Source organism: Parasteatoda tepidariorum, chromosome 7, assembly GCF_043381705.1.
Source record: "Parasteatoda tepidariorum isolate YZ-2023 chromosome 7, CAS_Ptep_4.0, whole genome shotgun sequence".
In the NCBI taxonomy this organism is placed as follows: Eukaryota; Metazoa; Arthropoda; class Arachnida; order Araneae; family Theridiidae; genus Parasteatoda; species Parasteatoda tepidariorum.
In genome coordinates, this window is record NC_092210.1 from 54,898,604 (window position 1) to 54,921,637 (window position 23,034).

The window sequence follows — 23,034 nt, forward strand, 5'->3', positions numbered from 1 at the left end:
ATATATATATATATATATATATATATACATACACCTAACAAACCAAACAATGCGTACAAAGTTTAAAAAGTTTGCTTCCTCTTAAAAAAGTGTCATAATTTGACGTTAAAGAACCAAGAATATTGCGGGGAAAAACACTTTATATTAAGTGAACACAAAATCAAGCTTTCGTATATATTTTAAAGCGTGTCTTTAATTCTTAACTCAATGTAATAATGTAAGATGAATGCACCAAGATCTAGCGCATTCACACCATTCGTAAACTGTTTTTGCTTATAGTATTGGCTTACTTTCGATATCGTCAATAAATTGTTTATAATCGAATACGAAACAGCGTGAATTTGTTTCTGTTTTGCCATTGAGATTTTCCAAATTAAACTAATAAACATAAGAATACAAAATCTGTATTCCAGAGGGGGGTTTTCTTCAAAAATAATTGCTTGTTTTTCAATTCTGATTATTGATCATTTCATTACGATTAACATACTGAGGTTGGTAAGGCATTCGACCCATGTCTAAGAGATCGTTAGTTCGATCCCCGCTGGTCACAGATTCCCCGTGTAGTAAATGGTGACTGGTGCACATTAAATCTGCCTGGTCACAAAGTATTCCAAGTTTCCTTAACAAATCATACCTCTGGGATTACTGCATTGGAGATTGATAGTTCCCTGGTTCAGGTCAAAATTGCTATCTGTAGATGAATGAATGGATGTATGTACGGGTCTGTCCTATAAACAGTCTGCGACGTGTGTGTGTCTGAAGTTGTACTCTTGGCCATAGATTAGCCACTGAAGAACATGAAACGCACTCTCTGACTAAAATTTGCTTGGTTTCACCATTCAGGCTTGCTGGTATTGGCCAGTGGCATTAGAACCAACCACAACAACAACAACGAAATATTTTTAGATGCATTTATGATACTTATACATTTCCTTAATAAAATTTTCTTTGCTTTCTCGAAAAATATTGCTTCTTAATTAATAAATAACGATGAAGCAGAAGCTATCAAACTCGTTGATGAACAGAGATAGAAGAAACTTGAGCCTTCAATTCATTAAATAGATGTGGTTCTGAACCTGTAATTTTTTTTATTTAGATGTACCTCTTATGTTGGAAAACAGTATCGCGAACAACAACCACAACCCGTATCTCTTGGAAAAGGATGCCATCGTGTAGGGACAATAATGCATGAATTGATGCATGCAGTTGGATTCTATCACGAACATAACAGGTCTGACAGAGATGATTATGTTAAGATCCACTTGGAGAATGTAAAAGATCGTAAGACTCTTCAAATTACAATTAACTTAGAGTACATACCAAATTACAATTACTTAGAGTAGACCTATAAAATTGTTTAATACCATAATAAGAAATGAGATGTTACATTTTTTAACTGTTACACGCATAGTAACAGTATTATAAGCCTCTAAACTGTTAATGGAACATGATGTTACTTGCTACAAAGCCTGACTCTTACAAGAACTGCTTCCTAAGAGGACATCATATTACAGGAGAAACCTTTCTTTTCAAATTGTCTTTCATTTGCATTGCTAGTTAAAAATTTAAACGAAAGAAAATGTGAGATCAGGCAAACCTAGAGTAAGCCAGGAATTTTCAATTTCTGAAAAAATAATTTCTAAATATCAAAAGGCAAATAAATTATTGGAGGAGAACTTTCCCATTGCGTAATCTTAGGTTATCTTCTCGTAAGTTGTTTTCATTTTGATATTTTAAAATTTTCTTCAGTATGTGAAACGTCATGGTTTACTCCAAGTTTGTCTGAACTCACTTTTTTCTGTACTTTAAATTTTAAATTAGTTATGGAGGTGAAAGATAATTTGCTATGAAAAGTATCTCACGCGTTATGACTACATCCTCTTAAAACTACATCTTTTTGCAGTCTATAACCAACCTTTCGCGTGCAGGTCGTCGGGCTACCGAAGCGGGGATGCCATCCCTTCTGCAGAGGATCAAAATTGTGATGACATGTCTTCGGATCATCCTTAGGGATGTTTCCCAGACTGTCGTCAATAGCCCATTGTGCAGCTCTAGTGCGACGTAAATGAACTACAACAACAACAACGGTTCCTTTTCAGAAATGGGGAAATTAGTTTCATGGTGCTGGGACAAATCAGTCTATCAAATCAAATTACCAACCAATAATTACTAGATCATTACTTGACTTACCAGAAGGTTCATCCCTTAGATGTTTCACATCACTTTCTCTCATCTGGGAACAAAAAATGATTGAATTTCATCGTAAAGATAATAAATCTCATTGAATTTATTGAATTAGTCTCGTCTCACCAATTGATTCCCGTATAGTTTGAAAATTTTACCAAATAGTAAGTTTGATAAAATATTGATGCACCAAAATAGTGAAATCCTTTTAAATTGAGTTATGAATACTGTAGTTTTATTATAAGTCTCATTAACTAAATTAGAAATTTGGGTATTTTGTGAAAGTTATTCTAAAAATAATTCTCAGTCTCTTTTAGACAGTTAACGGGCTGTACAGCTTAAAAGGTTTAAAAAAAAGACCTGTTTAGTAGATAAAGTTGAAACGTTGAACTTGAGTAGTATGATATAGACTGCATACGAGGAGCAATTAAGGGGAGCAAGTGCAAAGTGACTTGGCTCTTCGACATAGATATCCATGTGAATAAAACCTTTCTGATTTTTCCGATAGAACGTTCTTTACTCAAAACCTCTTTTGAAATCGAAGGTGGTACGATTTAGCCAACTGTCCTCTACGCTGTTTAAAAAAAGTCACAAGACGTGAACTTCAAAAAAGAATTTGCCATGTCATTTCCTTGGAGATAAAATTTTGGAAATAATGATGGTTAGATAAACGCTGGTGAATGAAAATGAAATAATGAATAAATGAAATGAAATAAGGAACATGAAATAATCATTCAATCAATCATCGACACAAATGTTGAAAATTTTGCCAAGTAATTCTTTAAAAGTTCTTTTTCCCAAGAAATTTCATAAGTACGAAATTTTTATCAAATTTAATATTTTATTCCTTTTTAATCTTACATTTTTCATCTGAACGAACTAATTGAACATGAGCAGAAGGGTCAGAATTTTATTCAGTACTTGAGTCTATCGCATTTTGATACTCTGTGAGAGTTATTAAAAGGTGGGCTAAGTAGCCCCAATTTTCTTATGAATCAAAGGGTAACATTATCCAAAAAAATATAGGAAAATTAATTTATAATTACGCCACATGTATATTCCACCCAGGCAGAAAGGTCAGAATTTTATTCAGTACTTGTGTCTATCGCATTTTGATACTCTGTGAGAGTTATTGAAAGGTAGACTAAGTAGTCCCAATTTTCTTATGAATCAAAGGGTAACATTATTCAAAAAATAATATGGGAAAATTAACTTATAATTACGCCACATGTATATTCCACCCAGGCAGAAAAGTCAAAATTTTATTCAGTACTTGAGTCTATCGCATTTTGATACTCTGTGATAGTTATTGAAAGGTAGACTAAGTAGCCTCAATTTTCTTATGAAACAAAGGGTAACATTATTCAAAAAAAATGTAGGAAAATTAACTTATAATTACTCCACATGTATATTCCACCCAGGCAAAAAGGTCAGAATTTTATTCAGTACTTGAGTCTATCGCATTTTGATACTCTGTGAGAGTTATTGAAAGGTGGGCTAAGTAGCCCCAATTTTCCTCTGAATTAAAGGGTAACATTATTCAAAAAAAATTATAGGAAAATTAATTTATAATTACGCCACATGTATATTCCACCCAACTGCTGTAATGTTTAACACAAATAGAAGTAATATTAATAAAATTATCTGCTTTCGCTGTGAGCTTCACGGATGAAAGATTTTCGAACGCACTGAACTACTCACCTTCATTTTTAACAAATCGATTTCTTTTGTAAACATCATTGTACCCTGTTCTCACTATTTTATCTGGTAAGGAAGTAAATTTTTAATACCCTAAATTCAGTAGAAAATTAATTTTTTTTTGTTTAATAATATCTTCTTTTTTTCAGATGAGCAACATAACTTTCAAAAAGTATTAAAACGAATGGAAGTTTTGTACACTCAATTTGATTACGACTCCATCATGATTTATGAAAGCACGGCATGGTCCAAAAATGGCAACGATACTATTGTGCCCTTACAAGAGGGCGTGGTTCTTACAAATGCTAATTATAAAACAAAGATGGCAAAATCTGACATTGAAAAAATCAACAAAATGTACAAGTGCCAAGTTTAAATATTGTATGACATGTTATGCCTTTTGTAAAAGAAAGACAAAAACATATAAATAAAACAATACCACATTTCTTATTTCTGAAATTAATAATTAAATTACGTATTGGACAGAATTTCTTGATGGGGGAAAATTATACCGGTTTATGAAACACCGTTTACAGTTTGACTCTGGTTTCGATATCATTTCGAATTCAGTATCATACTGAAATCTTTGTTAAAATTTCTTTGTAGCCAAGCTCCAAGCTGCAAACAAGCTGATGCCATGTAGCCAAGCTGCAAACATTAATTCAGAAAATATTATAAGCAACTAGAAACGTAAAACTAATTGCTTTTAAACGTTTATCAACCACAACTCTTTAAACAAAGAGCTAAAGTATAACGATTCCTTTTTGCCTTCGATATCTGGACTGTCTGAGATCTCACTTGCCAATGAAGTGTCTGACTAAAATTTCAAGCGATGTTTGCTGTTAAAGAAAGAGTTAACAAACTAGTATCAAATAAGATTCAATATTTTATCAGAATCAGTATTTCATAAACCTGTATCACATTGTTTTCAGTACGATTCTAGCTCTAGAATGATAACGGATTCTTAATATTACCACTACAAACTTTACTAGTACATACTGAACTGATATACGCTAAAGTTCCTATATCTAACTTAGTTAGTTAATCATTCTGATTGATCGTTACAATCAGACTGATAAACTGATGAAATCAGATGATGGTCGTTGAGTTACAGCATTCTGATTGGTCGAGAGTCAAAATTTATCAAAGGAAAACGAAACCTATATTATATAAAGAGTTGTGGTCGATATGGAGTCATCGACAAGGGATTATTATTGGTGGAATCTCAAAGTCAAACGGACTCTCAAAGTAAAGCATGTATTCGTTTTTTCTGGTCCTTTAAAATTGATCTTAATTACTCAAATTATTTTTTACATAAAATTAAGAGTTAGTTAGCTTTTATGATAATTATATAAAAATATAAAGTTAAGAGCTGTGTTGGCACAGGGGATAGAGTGCTTGCCCCTCAATGAAGTGATCGGGTTCAAATCCCAGAGATGGCTGATCGATACGAATTCCGCACCCGGGCCACACCAACTACAGTAGTGACTAAAAATATTCTCACTTGTAGACGAATCATGGGTTAGAGTCCCCTTGTTGTCAGGCTGGCCGTGGGAGGCTTCGAGGTTTTCCTCTCCATGTGACGCATATGCGGATTGGTTCAATCAAAAGATCCTCCACGAAGACAAATTTCTCCCAATACTTGATCCAGGAGTTCTCCTGTTTTCTGGATTGGGTTCAAAATTACAAGGCTATGCAGTTGAACATTGGTAACCGTAAACTCTAACTTGCGTCTTCTGTTGAATTACAGTTTTTTAAAAAAAATTTTATTGCACTTAATTTGACTTATTTAATTGGATTAATTTTCTTAAGATTATGAAATCTAGATAATTTTATCTTTAACAAAGGCTTTTTTAAAGCTGTTGCGAACAATTTCTATTTAGTTAAAAGAAATAAAATTAGCTACTGCCCTATAAATAAATTGATTGTGTATATTAAGTTCTCTTGCTTTATTTATTTAATATAAAAACTACAATTTTATGTTTCTATTTAATTCTGACTATCCTAACTTCTCGCTGACAGCATTTATTCTTTTTCAGTAAGCGAAAATAGAATTTAAGCCTTAACTACTATATTTCAAACATATTATACTTCATTCAAAAATTTATAATACATAAAAAGGCTGCTCTAATGTTAGGAAAGAATGTTTTTTTTTTGGTGATATTTGACCCTTTCTCTCCTTGTCAGCAAAAATAAGTAAGTCTGAATTCCTTCTAATATGCTTGTGTTTTATAAAAATCACATCCTCCCCACCCCCGTTACTGCTTTTTACTTTAGCCTTAACGTATAATGGTGTAAAAAGAAATTAAAGATTTGATTTTCAATGAAGCAAAAATTGCGAATTTGTCTAAATTAACTTTATAAAATTTTAAACAGATACTTCTTAGCCGTTACTTTTATTGAAAAATGAGAAGAATGAAAATGTATACACCTGCTCTTTGTAAAAATGAATTAACTGTTATTTTATTGTCAAATAATTAATTGCTTTTACAATAATTAATAATTAATGTCAAATAATTAATTGCTTTAACATTATAGTTATTAGAAACTATTCTATTAGCTTTTACTAGGACTAAAGTTAAATCTGAAGAACTAGAGCTACATTACTTTACGCGGAACTTAACACAAGTGACACAGTGCCCGTCTAAATATGGAGTGATTGATTTAGGTCTGAATATCATGAAATCTGTGGCGCACCATTCTTTGCATCATTAAGCATTTTGCTACCATCAAGTCCTAACACGCCATTATATCCTTCTCATTAAATATGCTTTAAATGTAAGTGTTCTGACCACAAACCAGACCTGTTCTCCCGGTGACAGTTCCCCCACTCTGCAAGATAAATGGCCTAATTAATGATAATTATATCATTCCATCACACTTCTCTGTCAAAATACGTTTATAAATAAAGATCATCTCTGGATTTGTTATTTAAAATGAATTACAGAACTCGCTGTGATCATTATTGAAGTTGCAGATCATTCCTTCTTTCGTTTTTAGCAGATTGGAAAAAATTAGCTTAATAAGTCTAAAATAATTATATTGTAAATTATTGCATTATATTATTTGAATTAATTATTTATTTAATGGCAATGATTATAAATAATTGTATAGTAAATTGCATGTAATAAATATATATTTGCAAGCTAAGCAGTGCAATTTATCTGAAGCGTAAATTAAAAGGAATGTTTTATGTTGATATGATAAAGTTAACTCTTTAAAATGCTTAATAATTCTGTCTTGGTTTCCTTTCTCTTTTAAAAAGAAAGCTTAAAGTTTTCGTTGTGAATATTTGGTTTTTGATCATGCTGAAAAATAATATGGTATTTATGAAAGGTTTTACAAGTTTATACGAGTTATTTAAATAAAGAGTGATGGTTAAAATTATATTATCTAATTTTTGTTTTCACGCAATGTCTTTGAGTTTTGCTTAGCTAATAAACAATTTTTGACAATCATTGAAATATATTCTAAAATTGTTACATCACTATTCTTGGAATGACAATTAGTGACGGGTACAAATATTTTCTGCACAAAATACTTAATGTGATAATAAGTTCTCCCCATGTCACTGATTTATTTGTCCCATATAAATATATTTTTCACTATTCATAAGTAAATGTGTGGGAAAAATTTCATGCTAAATTTTTTGTAAAATGTAACATTACACACACGAAATAGTAATATGAAAGCTTAACCGTTATATAAAATAAAATTAGGAAAAAGTTCTACTGATAAAAAAAATTGCAAGATGAAAAAAAGAAAAATAATAATAAAAGACATACATTTCTTTAAAAACATAGGTTTTGAAGTACAAATGGGGAAAAAACATCTTTTCAAAATTTTCGTTGTTGAAAGACTTAGAAGTTTGAATAAGAAAGATGAAATTACAACAGTAGATAATATCTTAATAAATATTTCGAATTGATAGTATCCAAAAAAAATAGTACTCCGGTTCATTTTTCACAAAAGGAGACAGTTAAAAGCATCTTGGGTAACATTCTGCCAAATGAGTGATTTTACTAATCCGGATGGACTGAAAATAAATTTCGATGGTGGCACCCGCAAGCCTTGAACTGGAAGCTCGAAATTCAAGATGGTGACCACTCACTCAATCTATCACAATATTTGTCTCCCTTGATCAATTTTTCCACCTGAATGCGTCTCATAGAGTTATTTTTGCAGTAGTACGCAATGATAATTGCTTTTTAAATTATTAAGCAATGTTATGAGCTTTTTAAATTATTAAGTAGCTGTTTTTACATCGTGAAATACTCTACAAAATTGATAGTTTTCCTTGTAATACACTTTCTTTCCTTAAAATACAAATTTTTAGTTGGTCTTGCTATTAATTCAGCCGAAACAACATAAGGTATGTTGTGAGGCGTGTAAATGCATCTGCATAAATGAATGTGAGATCAATTGCTGCGATTGGATCAATTGCTGGGCATCTGACTCCCTAAATAACAGACAATACACGCTTGCCTGTGTGCGCAAATTTGAATGCCTTGCTATTAGGTAATGTGTAGTAGGTGTTGTGTAGTATTCTTAATCAGTTGTTTCTATGTTCTAAGCAAAGTTAAGTGTATTAATTTTAGTGGTGAGTGCTGTCATGTGTTCTCAGATGTAACAGCAACACAATCTTCCTCGTAGTAATGGTGGCCGGGTGTGAATCCCAGCGATGGCTAATCAAAACGAATTCTGCACCCGTCTGGCATCGACCACAGTAGGGGAGAGTGGGGTCAATTGTAACATTTTTTACTTAACTATTTTTAACTAACAAAAATCCAATATATTATTAGTATTAATTGACAGACGAATAAAGTAGACTATCCTCTACTAGAAAATAAATATATACCTTATTTTAAATGTTATTATATTAGTTATTAACAATTTTTGACAGTCGTGCAGTTGTTACAATTGTCCCCACTTACTGGGTCAATTGTAACAGTTCATAAATTCAACTAAAACATAGTCAATTATACATATTATCATAGTTGTGATATATTTTTTTATTGATCAAAATAGTAGTGATATTTTAGGAGGAAAAATAGCAAAAATAATTATGAGCAGAGACCTAAAGGGTTAAACTTTTAACTTTAAGGGGTTAAAAATTTTAATTTATGCTGTGAAAGGGAACAAATAACATAATGCACATGCAACATAATATGAATAATATAGGAAACTATTGGTGGTTCTTAAAGAGTTAAGTAATGGTTTGTAAACATAAGATTATTTATTTTCAGCTGTTACAATCGCCCCTTTACTTATTGTTACAAACGTCCTCATGACGCCATTTCAGCTTCATTTGTTAAAAACAATGCTAGTTAATTAACAAAACTAATTTTTTTATTGAAATGTTAATTAAGGTGTTCACTTACATATTCGGTTAATAATTTTTATTTGTTTAAATAAAATTACTTTGTTACAATATAATATTCTAACACCAAAAAAAGTACTTACGTAGCGTGAAAATATCTTTTGTGATGTAACTCTTTCAAAAGTACATAAAAATGGTTGCCAGCAGGTGTGTACATGTAGACTTATTAAATACACCTTGTGCGCCACCTAGGAATCAAATCTAGAACCCGACACTTGAAATTTTTGCTCTGTTACAATCGTACCCTGTTACAATTGACCCCACTCTCCCCTACTGACGTAAAATATCCTCAGTGGTAGACGGATCATGGGTTAGAGTTCCTCAGCGATCACGTTAACCATTGAAAGATTTCATGGTTTTCCTCTCCATTTAACGCGAATTTAGTTCCATCAGAAATTCCTCCTCGAAGCCGAATTTCGCCCAATACTTTGTCCAGGAGTTCCCTTGTCTTCTGTATTGGGTTCAAAATTGCAAGGCTTCGGAGTGGAACATTAGTGGTCGTAAACCCAAACTTTCAACTGTTCTACGACGGTTCTAAAATTATAAAATAGCAGGTTATGAGAATTTGAAATATTGTGTAATGTTAGCATGGCAAAATTTGTAGCATTGCAACAACAATGAACAGAGTTTTAAAGTTGTCAAATTAAAATGTTCTCATCACAAACATTGTTACTCTAATTATAATAGAACGAATTTTGTCATGCTTTTTTTAAGAAGACGCAAAGAGGCGATTAACCGAAATGCCATAAACTCAAATTACTCGCTCAATAATCTCGATTCGGAAAAGTGCTCTGGAATTAGAGTCAAAACAGATTGGCTGAAGTATATAATTTACCAGGATGATTAAAAAAATATCTCTGGCTGTACAATCAATACCCCATGCTTGTTTTCTACGAAAGATTTAACACTTGTCGATTGTAACCAGTATTCGAGGTTATTAGACACAGTTACGTACACAGCTAGACACCTCTCTGTCGTTTAAAATGCTAAAAAATACTTATAAAAATTGAGTGTTGAAGGGTTAAACCTTAGTGACGGTTTAAGTTAGATGACTCCAACAGTTTGCTTAAAACTTCACCTTTCCTTCTAACTTGCAGAGAGTTGTAAGTTGCTGTTTCAAAAAGACTGGTACTGTACTTTTTATATTCTTCTTCCTTCCACTATATAATTTCTATATTTAGCGCCCAAATTAAATGATTAGGTAAGACATTCTCTAGTTCGACATTATCTTTTAGCTTGACGATGCATTCTATTTAGCTATAATATAGTGATAAATTATGTTCGTAGTGATCGGGAAACTAATGAAACTTTACACACAGAATTCAGGTTAAGATTTGATCACTTCAGCGGGTTGAAATTGTTTTTGGCGATAATTTTTATGTGATGGTATGACGATAAATTCCACTTGCAGAAGTCAGAAATTGATTGAAACTTGCACAAATGAACGCGGTTGGAGTAGATATGCATCCTTTATGTGGTCGCAATATTTCATAATAGGCGACAGTATGACGATAAATTCTGTTTTAAACGAAGAGAAAGTAATCGAAATTCATGATATTATCCTACAGTTAAAATATGAGTGATCTAGCTAATGTTGAAAACATTGTAATTTTGATTGACCATAAATTCGATTTAGTGATACAATGACGACAAACTCTGCTTGTATCTGTTAAAATATGATGAAAACCAGCATGTTTAAACCTTTGTCATGAGACAAGGAGTCTTGGTTAAAATGTGAGCATTCTAGCTATCTTGGAAGTGATGGAAATTTCGATTGCAAGATTAATGGAACCGAAGTAATCCTGCATCAATTATTACCAACAAAATTAACGCATCATTATTAACTGAAAGAGTCTTTCATAAATTATTTTACCTTATTGATTTTATTTATAATATTTCTGATGGAATAGTATATATTTAATGAAACTAACGTATTCCCTTGCATGGGCTAAAACAGCATTTCTCATCGAGAGTAGTGCTGAGCAGAGCTGAGAATTGGCTTCATTAGAGATGTTATACTAAATGGAGTTAGCTTCATATAGATGAAGTGAATGCCCTTTATTTGTCATGGAACTAATCGAAACTTCACTCATCCCTAAAATATTTAAACTGATTTGGATAAGTAAGTATTTACTCCCTCATATAGAGTGCAATCCTAATAACTATTCTAAGCTTTAATTAATTTAATAAATCATGGAATCTAAATGCTCATGAGAACATGAAATGACTTAGAGAGAGTATAGAGATTTGAATCTAATGATTGGAATATTTAAGGACATTACCCTGAGATATGCTCTTAATAACATCAGCACAGCATCTTTATATCATCGATTTTTCACAGATATCTAAACAAGGGATTTACCTTAATATTTTATTTATTAAAATTGATTTTAATATTAAAGGGACATACAAATATTACAAATGCAGAAAGAATATTGTAAGTAATTTTTTTTCTAGGTGGTGAAAAATTGTAGTTATCTCTCAACTAGAACAAAGAATTGATTTCAGTTTTATCCCAAATATACCGCTGCAACTCTAAAGGCTCCTTTCTCTTTGATCATGTTTTTCATGAATACGAGTGTGTGTTTGTTTATTTTTTTGTTCGTTTGTTTCATAAATTTAAAGCAATTCAGCACAAAGCTTATATACTAAAATTTCAATATAAACTTTGTGCTGAATTGCTAAAATAAAATTTTCAAATATTTAAAAAATATTGTAAATATTTTTTTCTAGATGGTGAGAAAATTGTAATCTCTCAACTAGAACAAAGAATTGGTTTTAGTTTTATCCCAAATATACGGCTGCAACTCTAAAGTCTCCTTTCTCTTTGATCATGTTTTTCATGCATGCGTGTGTGTTTTTGTTTATTTTTTTCTTTGCTTGTTTCATAAATTTAACGCAATTTAGCACAACCCTAAATGGATGAAATTTGTAATTTGTATACATGAAATTTATCAAATGATTTGAAATTATACATGAATTATCGTCTGCATTAAATTTGAAATGCGTATACTCGTGTTAGTGTGTGTGCTTTCATGCGTGTGTTTAGTTTTCAAATTTAAGGCAATCTATCTGAACTAAATGAATGAAATTTGTAATACATGACATTTATCAAATCATTTGAATTTTTACATGAATGCGCATTATCGTCTGCATGACATTTGGAATGCATATGTTCGAGATTACTTTACTTCAATTTCTGAGTAGGAAAAATTAAAATTCTTTTTAAATTTATATTTCGTTTCGTACTTTAAAAAAATAATAAAAAAGCTGAAAATATGTCATTTTAATTCTTGAATTTATATTGTTTCAAACTATATAGCAACATACAAAGAAAATAAACTAAAATAAGGACATTTTTCTTCGAAATGGAAAAATTCAAATCGAAACTATGCAATTTTAGAAAAATTTTGAATTTTTTATAACTTATTGCAACCAATATTAAAAATATATTTAAGTATGGAAATTTTCTTCAAAACAAGACAAAGATAAAGATAGGAACAGAATATTTTCTATTCAACTATTCATAAAAAACTATATAAAAATTTTGTTGTTGTTGACGTATGCCTGTTTAGACTGAGGGGGTGTGATTGTTCTTGTTGTCCAGTGGCGCCATCTATGGCCAAGAATTCGACTTCCGCCACACCATACGTAGCACTCGTTTATAGGGCGGACCCATTCATTCATCCACAGATCGTAATTTTGACCTGAATCAGAGAACGATCGATCTCTAATCCAGTACCCCCAGAGGTTTTGATTTATTATGGGAACATGGAGGACATTGAACATGGAGATTTAACGTGCAAAAATTTTGTATACTTATTGTATAACACAATAGTCCAAAAATGTAAAACAAAACGTGCACTTAAATTTTTTTTAATAATGTAAAAACTCCCTTAATGAAGTGTTCCAAAAAAGCTCTTGAAAATAATTGATGATACATTTCAAATAAGAGTAATTTCTTCATAAGGAAAGCTATTTTTCAATCTATATTTTAAAAGCAATACGTAATTTCGATTGAAAAAAAGGAAGTGTAAGATTAATATAGTTTTAAATTTTTGCTCATTAAGTTATCTATCTTTTCCTTGGAGTAAAAAAAATCAAACATATTTTTCCATCGCCAAAACTAATTTTCTTTCAAAATCGTTTCATCGAATTATAATTAAAAATTGCATTTCAAAACCAACGTCGAATTTGGACAGACATAGTGGAAAAATCTTTAATTACTTTATTTAATGAAGAATTAAAGCAACTTCTTTTTACTGGAAATATTACAATCCTAAATTTTGTTAAATATTGAAATTCTTATAACAAGCATGAGCAAAATTCATTCATCTTATCATCGGTGCTTTGGACGAGAAAACTTTACACTCCATTTATTCTTAAGCATATTAGCTTTAATAATTAATCGCAGACAACGAGTTAGAAAACTTTCTGTTCTAATTACCCGTCAGTGTTTCAAATTAAGTCAACAAAATTTTGTCGTTTAAATTACTTGTTAGATGTCTATGGTTCATTTATTAAATTTAAAATTTATATTATAAAGGAAAGAAACATGTAGATTTTAGCACTTATGTTCATATTTTACAGAATAATTTATTCTTTAACATTAATTCTGAGGAAAACTAATATTCATACTTTATTCTTATATTGAAAATTAATCAATCAATAATTTATTTTATGTTTTTTTTAAATAAACTTTTGCTTGATGCTATTTTTTTGGGTTTAACTAATCTGTTCCTGAAATATTAAAAAATATTATCAGAATATTGTTACACTTAAAGAGAAGAAAATCTTTAAAATCTAAAAATTCCAATAGCTTTTAACTGGTTTCCGTTTTTAAAAGAATTATCACTACGAATAATATTTTATTTCTAAATATTTCTAATGAGTATTTCATAGATAATAATAAAAAATATAACAGACATATTTTTCAATTAAATTTTTTTTCTTTAGATTAATATATTGACGATTATATAACATATTCGAGATTATTTCACTTCAATTTTTGTGTAGGAAAAATATAAATTCTTTTTAAATTTATATTTCGTTTTGTACTTTAAAAAATAATAAAAAAGTTGAAAATATGTCATTTTAATTTCAGAATTATTTATATTGTTTCAAATTTCATAGCAACATACAAAGAAAATAAGCTAAAATAAAGACATTTTTTCTTCGAAATGGTAAAATTAAAATCAAAATTACAATTTTAGATTTTTTAGAAACAAATTTAGAATCAAAACGTGCCCTTAAATTCTTTTTTAATAATGTATCACAAACACCCTTAATGAAGTGTTCCAAAAAATTCTTGAAAATAATTGATGATACATTTCAAATAAGAGTAAATTCTTCATAAGGAAAGCTATTTTCAATCTACATTTTAAAAGCAATACGTTATTTCGATTGAAAAAAGGAAGTGTAAGATTAATCTAGTTTTTAATTTTTGCTCATTAAGTTATCTATCTTTTCCTTGGAGTAAAAAAAAACTAACATATTTTTCCCTCACAAAAACTAATTTTCTTTCAAAATCATTTCATCGAATTATAATTAAAAATTGCATTTCAAAACCAACGTCGAATTTGGACAAACAGAGTGGAAAAAACTTTAATTACTTTATTTAATGAAAAATTAAGGCAACTCTTTTTACTGGAAATATTATAATCTTAAATTCTGTTAAATATTGAAATTCTTATAACAAGCATGAGCAAAATTCATACATCTTATCATCGGTGCTTTGACGAGAAAGCTTCACACTCCATTTATTCTTAAGCATATTAGCTTTAATAATTAATCGCAGACGACGAGTTAGAAAACTTTCTGTTCTAATTACCCGTCAGTGTTTCAAATTAAGTCAACAAAATTTTGTTGCTGAAATTACTTGTTAGATGTCTATGGTTGTTCATTTATTAAATTTAAAATTTATATTACAAAGGATAGAAACAGGTAGATTTTAGGCCTTACTTTCATATTTTATCGAATAATTTATTCTTTAAGATTAATTCTGAGGTATTTGAAAACTAATGGTCACATTTTTATTCTTAAATTAAAGATTCATTAATCAATCATTTATTTTATGCTTTTGTTTCAAAACAAACTTTTGCTTGATACAAATTTTTTTTGTGCTTAACTAATCTGTTCCTGAAATATAAAAATAAATTGTCAGAATAGTTTGTGCCAGTTAACGACGTGAAAATCTTTAAAATCTAAAAATTCCAGTAACTTTTAACTGGTTTCCGTTTTTAAAATAATTATCACTACGAATAATATTTTATTTATAAACCTTTCTAATGAGTATTTCATGGATAATAATAAAAAATATAACAGACATATTTTTCAATTAAATTTTTTTCTTTAGATTAATATATTGATATAAATACTTAAGATTAAAACGTACACGATTGAAATAAAATAAGTAATTTTATCCCAAAATGAATCCTTGTTTGTTCATAGTATAGTAAGTATTTTTGTTATAGTTTTTTGTATTTTTATTACACGTAATTAACAGCATGTGTCAACTGGACATGAAAAAATTTAATTTTTAAACCCTTTTAATCATACGTTATTTTATTCACCAGTTATAATGACATCATTTTCTATGCCTTGTAGTTATCCCAAATGAAACTTTTCTAAAGAAATATGTAAAAAACGGCAGTAAATGCTATCTTTTAAAAATTGTAAAGGAAATAAAATAGTGATAGTAAGTTTACAAACTATAACTGAGAACAATTCTGTCGCATAAAAGCAGCGGGCAGGATAACAATAAATTCTCACCATCTGGTACTTGAATGGAAACAATCTGCTGTTGATATACAAAGTGCGCCAAAATCAGTTTTTGAAAGTGACAATAATTCGCGAATGGTGAGTGTACTCGTGAGCTTAATGTAAGCATTTTGCAGCTTTGGTGATTTTATTTAACTACACCATTTTAAGTATATTTGGTGTTAATTTAGAATAATAGTATTCTTACACACTAATTTTTAGTTTGTTTAATATGGAATTCGAAGAGATACTAAACAACAATTTTTACAGTATTGTTATTGAACATGAAAATAGAAATATGACATTAAATACAAAAAATCAATTTATTCAAAATCAATTTATTTAAAAATGTCAGTTTATACGTTAAACGCATAAACTGACATTTTTAAATTGTTTTCAGGAAGAAAAATGTCTAAACATTTTATATTAAAATATTTGAAAATTCAATTAAACTTTTTATTTTTTAATACAAAAAAATTATAAAAATGAATAGTTTGTTCAGTAATTATTAATTACTGTTTTCCACCGGAAGAAGTATTAAAAATTAATTTACAATGTTCTTTCATAAGAATGTTATGATTTATCATTATTTTATATACTTTGTTCAATATAGATATTAAAATGCATTAAAAACATTCTTAGTCTTATACGTATTTAAAAAAGCACATTACTGCGTCTTCCAAAACGAATCAATTCACTCCAAATCTGAATCAAAATTTAGCACACGAATGGTCTCGGTCAAAATAAAAATGATTTTGTTGAAAAATAATGATCAATAAAAAAAGAAGGTTTAATAAAATTAATGGAGAAGACTTTATTTTGAATTTTAAAAAAATCTCTCAGAATAGCATATTTATAGAATTGATGAAGGAATATACGAAACTAGCAAGAAATATTGTTATTGTGAGTGATTTATCATTCAAATTTTATCATCATTTCCAAGCCATTAAGCTTTAATGAATATTTTGAACATTAAAAGCTTTATGACTGTGCGGATCTATCAGATGAAATATACTGAATGTTTCCAAAAGTATAACTAATGACATATAAAACTATGCATAAAATAAAATTTTAATGTAATAATATTTTAAATTTAAAATAATATTCGAAATATGTTGTTTTTACTATCATCGTTATTATCCTAGGTAACGCTAGTTTAACGTTTTAATTAGTATCAGTTATAAAACACTATTTATCTTTTACTGATACCCATTAAGTGTGAAACATACGAGACAACAGTCTCTCTGTTAGTACGCCAGATGTCGCTCTCCTTAACGAAATGCAAGGAACTTTCTCGATGTGGATGAAGAGTGAGTCGGTTGAAGTTGTTTCTAGGGGAAACTGGTAATCTTAGTGATTAAGAGTCTATGTGACTATATTATTAGTTAGTTGAAGTGTGTTTCTGTGTGAAACATCGAACCTGTGTGGCTAAGGGCCTGTGTAATACATTCGTAAATCAGAAGACATGAACAAAAAAAGTGTGTCTTGTTGTACAAGAAACTGCTTTAAAACTTCCTTAAGTATACAAAACAATCAAAAATTAACATTTGTAATAAATAATTAATAAGATAGTTGAAGTCGCTCAATGAAAGAGGCAGACAATTAAAAGCAACCCTATATTAATTATCAGTAGTACCCATTTAATGACAAAACAACCCCATTTTTCCGTGAACAACTTTAGAGGTGTTTCTGAAAATTTCATAAATTTCTTTATTTAGTTACTTTAACCAAATGGAAATATTATTTAATTATTTAAAATTTAATTATATAAAATATTATTTAATTATTTAATTATAGAAAATATTATTTAATTATTTAAAATTTATTTAAAATCCCAAATTTTTTCTCTGGCTTACACGTCGTCCATGAACTTTTAGCATGGACAAAGCTGAAAAAAATTGCGTAGCTTGAAATGTGCATTTAAAAAATGGATAGAGCGGAAAAGACATGATTAAAATATTAACACAGCATATAACTTACAACACAATAACATGCAAAACAATTTATAATTGTTACATAGAAACTAAGCATTACTCAAATTGCACCTTTGACAAAACATAGAACTTTGAACATAGCTCAAAAATAGAACCAGATATGACACAAAATGCGTCATGGATAAGGAAAACTTTCTAAAACCTACATTATTTTTGAGAAATAGCTTACAAAATTTGCAGTGTACGAGTAAAGATTTAAAACAAAAAATACTGTATTGTATTCAAACAGTTTTTTTATGTAGAATTTATAGCTATTTTTCACAGTGTGTATTCGTTTTTTGAAACACGAGCTCCCAGTTATTTCTATCTGCTTAAACATGCATTTTGAGCCAAATCCATTAGACAAACTCGCATATTAAATTGTATCCCTTCTCTTAAACGCTAATTTTGAACTACATCCATTTTTCTAAACACACGTTTTCTGTTATGACTATTTAGTGAAAAAATCAGAAGGCCTTTGACATGAATGCTGTCGTGGTGTCATATATGTGATCAACATGAAATATCATCAGAATATAACTACATTTCCTTAATTAAGATTCAAACATTAGTAATCAGTCATTTATTTTGTAACTTACCTCTTAATTATATTTTAAATTTACTTTGAGCTAATACAGTTTTTAAACACTTCACCACCATAATTCTTATTTGGAATCGTTTTTTCTCTTTTCTGTTTAAGCAGCTCTGTATAGCTTTAAAACATTTGTGGACGTTTAATTATTTTATTTCGTGTTTTGATTGGTTAATGCGATAATTTTCATTCAGCGTTTGAGTTTCGAAAATTATTTTTTGCAATAGCCAACTAAAATGAAAAAGCGATAAAAATCTTAATGATTTAATATAAATAATGTGTTTTTTTATTATTATTTTGTTTTTGAAAATGTACTATACAATATTAAATAACAAATATAATGTATAAATAAATATTTATATTTAATAAAGAAAGGAAAATATTTTTAAAAACGATAGCAGTTATGCAAATTATAAATCAAGTATTTTTATTTTTAGTTTCTAATAGTTTATATGAAACAAATACTTCATCTTTCTGAACTTCATTAATCATAAGAGGAAACTGTTTTTAAAGAATTAAAAAAAATTATGCAATGACATTTCCGTAAAAAATGAAAAATTATATTAAAGTGTATTTTATAAAGCACAAAATAAATATGTATTTCTTTTTATCCCGTATTTTGAGAGCATTTTATAAACGCATTTCTTTATTTTCCGTAGGTACTTAATCCAAGTAATTATTGTGCCAAACTGTTTTATATGATAAACATAATTTGCAATTTTTATAAATTGTTACATAATTATTCCATAATTTTTATATTTTGTTACATAATTCACAATAGTGAAATTTCATGAACATTTATAGTCGTAAACCGAAAATTGGGTCGAATGTTCAACGACGGTAACGAAAAAACGGAACCTGCATAATTATTTTTTGACCGTACTTAATAATTCATTGATTTGCTTTTAGCTCCTCAAAAACGATACATGAACATGAAATATTTATTGGAGTTTTTTAAAATGCTTAAAAGTAAAAATATTTTGCAAACTATGTTTTTTTTAGTTTAAATATTAGAAAACTTGTACAGATCAAATACTTTCAAAGCTATTTTTTTCATCTCAAAATGTCTCTGGACATCAAAACAGCCATAAAAAATTTCTTTCTAGAGCTATAAAAACATATTTACTGCGCATTTGGAAGAAATGAGCCATAATTTTAAAATAATAATTTGAAAAGCTTCTAGTAATAACTAAAAAAAAAAGTAATAATCTTTTTCGCATTAAATTACTTCAGTTTCAGTCCAGAAAGAAATGATTTAACATTTGGCTCCATACCAAACGAAAACAGTTTGTTTATTTCGTAAAAGAAATGAAGTTCTATTGATGAGAAGATCTTATTGCATTTTCAGTCATAAAATAATTCTTAAAAAATGTACCTTTTGAATGAATTCAGACATTTTTCCTGCTTCACCAAGCACAAAAATGTATTAAAGAAAAGCTTATATTATTAAACTCATTTACTTTTATTTTTAGAAAAGAAGAATATTAAAGTCCAGGGAGCGAATAAGAAATTCAATGAAATATCTTTAAATAATATTATTCTTCTCTCTGAAAAATGAGAATGTATTTTTAAACATTAGAGACGTATGAAATATTATGCTGTAAGATTTTTTTTTTAATGTTGAAATTTAAGAAAATTAAATGAAGAAAAGAAATGAAGAAATATAAATTAAGCAAATTTATTCGCATTAATGATACAATATTAAATGCGAAACGGGTTTTCCATTTTGTGGTCGCAAATATTAAAACTGCTTAATTATTTCCTGAAATAAAACTTTCTTCTTTCTTTTGTTAGATTTTTCTCTAATTAGAATTTTCTCTTATTATTTTATTTTAATAAATAGTTACATTATCTCAATAAAAGGATCATTCAACATTTGGTAAAAAAATATTAAAATAAAACTTCTTCCGAACTATGTTTTAAAAAAAATTTTAAAAAACGTCGAGTTATCGCTTGATACTAAGACAGTCGTGGTCTGAACGAAAACGGACGTTTTAATATGAGGGGTCATTATACAATAAACTAAAAACAATACTTGACCAATTTTACCAAACGAATGCTTTACATTTATAACAATTTTGTAACACAAAAATAGGTAATAACGTACCTTTTTTCTGTATTAATATGTATGTAGAAGTATCCCCTAAAAATTACTTCATAAAGAAAAAAAAACGGGGATATTTCCGTATCGTGATCTGTCGTGCCAACTACAATCGCCAAGGTGCCAAATAGATTTTAAACTTGCAAATTTTTTTTTTTAAAAAATTGTAGATGTTTGCCCGGGGGTGGCTACGAGTTACCTTTCGAGTTGGATTATGGATACCTTTCGAGTTGGTCCCTTTCTGTGATGTTTCTTTTTAGTTTCGCAGGCCACTGCCCGGAAGTTTCCAAGACTTGGCGATTATTCTGCCACAGATCACGATACGGAAATCTCCCTAAAAAAACTATAAAAATGACATGGTGGTTTGGCACTGCCATTATAACTAAATAAGGTCAGGCGTGAAGGCAAAACAACAGCGAAGGGAAAATATTTTAACTCAAAAATAAACCACACAACGGGACTGATAATTCCCAAAAAGAATTAATACGATTTTCCAACTATAAAAGTATGACTGATAAATTTATTGTATCCTTTGAAGAAGAACAACACTGATTATGAATGACCAAAAATTACAAGCACTTAGAACTTAGAATAAAAATTTAGGGGATATTGAAATTTTTCCTTCAATGAAAGGGTATTTGACGTGTTTATCATTTGTTAAGTATTACTTGAGTTTTGTTATTGAGTATCGTGTTTACATTAAAGGAAAAAATATTTTAAATAATTTTTTGAAGCCGTTTCTAGGTCGCCATTTCGAAATAAACTGTGGTTCAGTAAGGACGTTCTAATAATTAAGAAATGGTGCACCTATAAAATAGCAAATGAGGCTTGCATTGGTCGTTGAAATGGTGGGATTGCCTCTGTTTGGGGCCATACTAAAGAGAGTAGACTGTATAAGAGCAATTTTATAAAAATCTGCAGCTTTACTAAAAATTTGAGCTAACGTATTAACAGTTTAATAACAATAAACTAAGTTTATGTCAAAGCTCATATATGAATGTTTAAGTCTCTGATGTATATTTTTGAATTGAACCAAAAAAACTCAAAATGTATATTTTTTGTCGATATACGTTTCTAAAGCTTATTTTATATTTTATTCAACACGCACTTAAATTTATTATTATCGCAATTTTTCGAGTGAAATATTCGACTTTTATTGGTGTAAAAAGGATATTGAATAAATTTAAAGAGTAATAAATTTGTTTATTGAAGTACTTATTTAATAATAGTAACTACCTTTTTGATTGTAAATTCGTGTAGTAAGTGGTAAGTATAGATCAGAAGGTGAATTAACTTATCAATAATCACGAATTCGCATAACAAACAAACTTAACAAATTTTTTTACTAAATATAACAGATCTGTAAAAAATATGGCAAGAAAAAGAACGATAATGTTTTTTATAAAAAGACAAGCGCGTGGCAAGATGATGATTGAACGTGAAAACTCAATACTTTATCTAGTTTTTTACTCAGTTGATAAATTTGAGTTTGCATGGTAATTGGGTATACTATAGCCTACGTCACTGGTTGTGTTATTCCTACTAAATTTAACCCATGAACGGCATTCTCTGCGAGCCTAACTTCAAGCCACAAATAAACAAACGAAGTGTTTGATCGTTTAAATAGCTGCTGGCCAGATTTTATTGCATTATAAAGAAAAGTAATTGATATTCGATTTTTGATTGATAATTGATTTATGTGGATAGTGGCATAGAATTTAGCATTGCGTCATGGTAAATGTTATTCCTACTAAGTGGAAGTAGTTGTGTTTTTTTATATTATACCCAATTATAGACAAGCGACTAGGGGAAGGACGATTCCATAATGTTAAAAACTTAGAGTTTCGTCGGAAGAGTAAAAATAGGGGAAGAGGGTAATTACACTGAGAATATTGGGGATTTTTTTGTTCTCTTCCTTGGCGTATTGGCTAAATTTCAAAGGTTTACCGTCACCGTTCGCATTTGTTTTTATGTTTATTTTTTGCGACGTTTGCTGTCATTTTCGAACTCGTATAAAATATGTTATTTGTTGAATTTTTTCGTTACGTCTTTGTTTTTATTATTGTTATCTGTTTTGCTTTTGTTTTTAAATTTTTTCTTACTTTAAAGTTAGTTAGATCTTAGTATATGTATGTTACCGGCAAAGTATGAAATGCCGGCATTGTATAGAATGCTGGATGTTTTTAGGCAAAGTATGAAATGTGAGAATTATACCGGGCAATGGCACTTGACCTTAAAAAAACATCAGTGTAGCGTATACCGGGCAAATATATACCGGGCAATGGCACTTGACCTTAAAAAAACATCAGTGTAGCGTATACCGGGCAAATATATACCGGGCAATGGC

The 23,034-nt window shown here is 29.3% G+C and overlaps 2 protein-coding genes across 2 annotated transcripts in view; both read left to right on the plus strand.

Annotated features, from left to right (window-relative positions):
* The window catches only part of LOC107443125 (astacin-like metalloprotease toxin 5), a 12,078-nt gene extending 7,746 nt beyond the window's left edge, over positions 1-4,332 (plus strand). The window contains exons 5-6 of the mRNA XM_016056893.3: positions 1,097-1,281; positions 4,032-4,332. Coding sequence (XP_015912379.1) covers positions 1,097-1,281; positions 4,032-4,258 — 412 coding nt within the window. The 3' untranslated portion in view covers positions 4,259-4,332. The remainder of the gene's footprint in view (positions 1-1,096; positions 1,282-4,031) is intronic.
* The window catches only part of LOC107443118 (astacin-like metalloprotease toxin 5), a 464,016-nt gene that overhangs the window by 419,227 nt on the left and 21,755 nt on the right, over positions 1-23,034 (plus strand). The gene's annotated exons all lie outside the window — the stretch shown is intronic.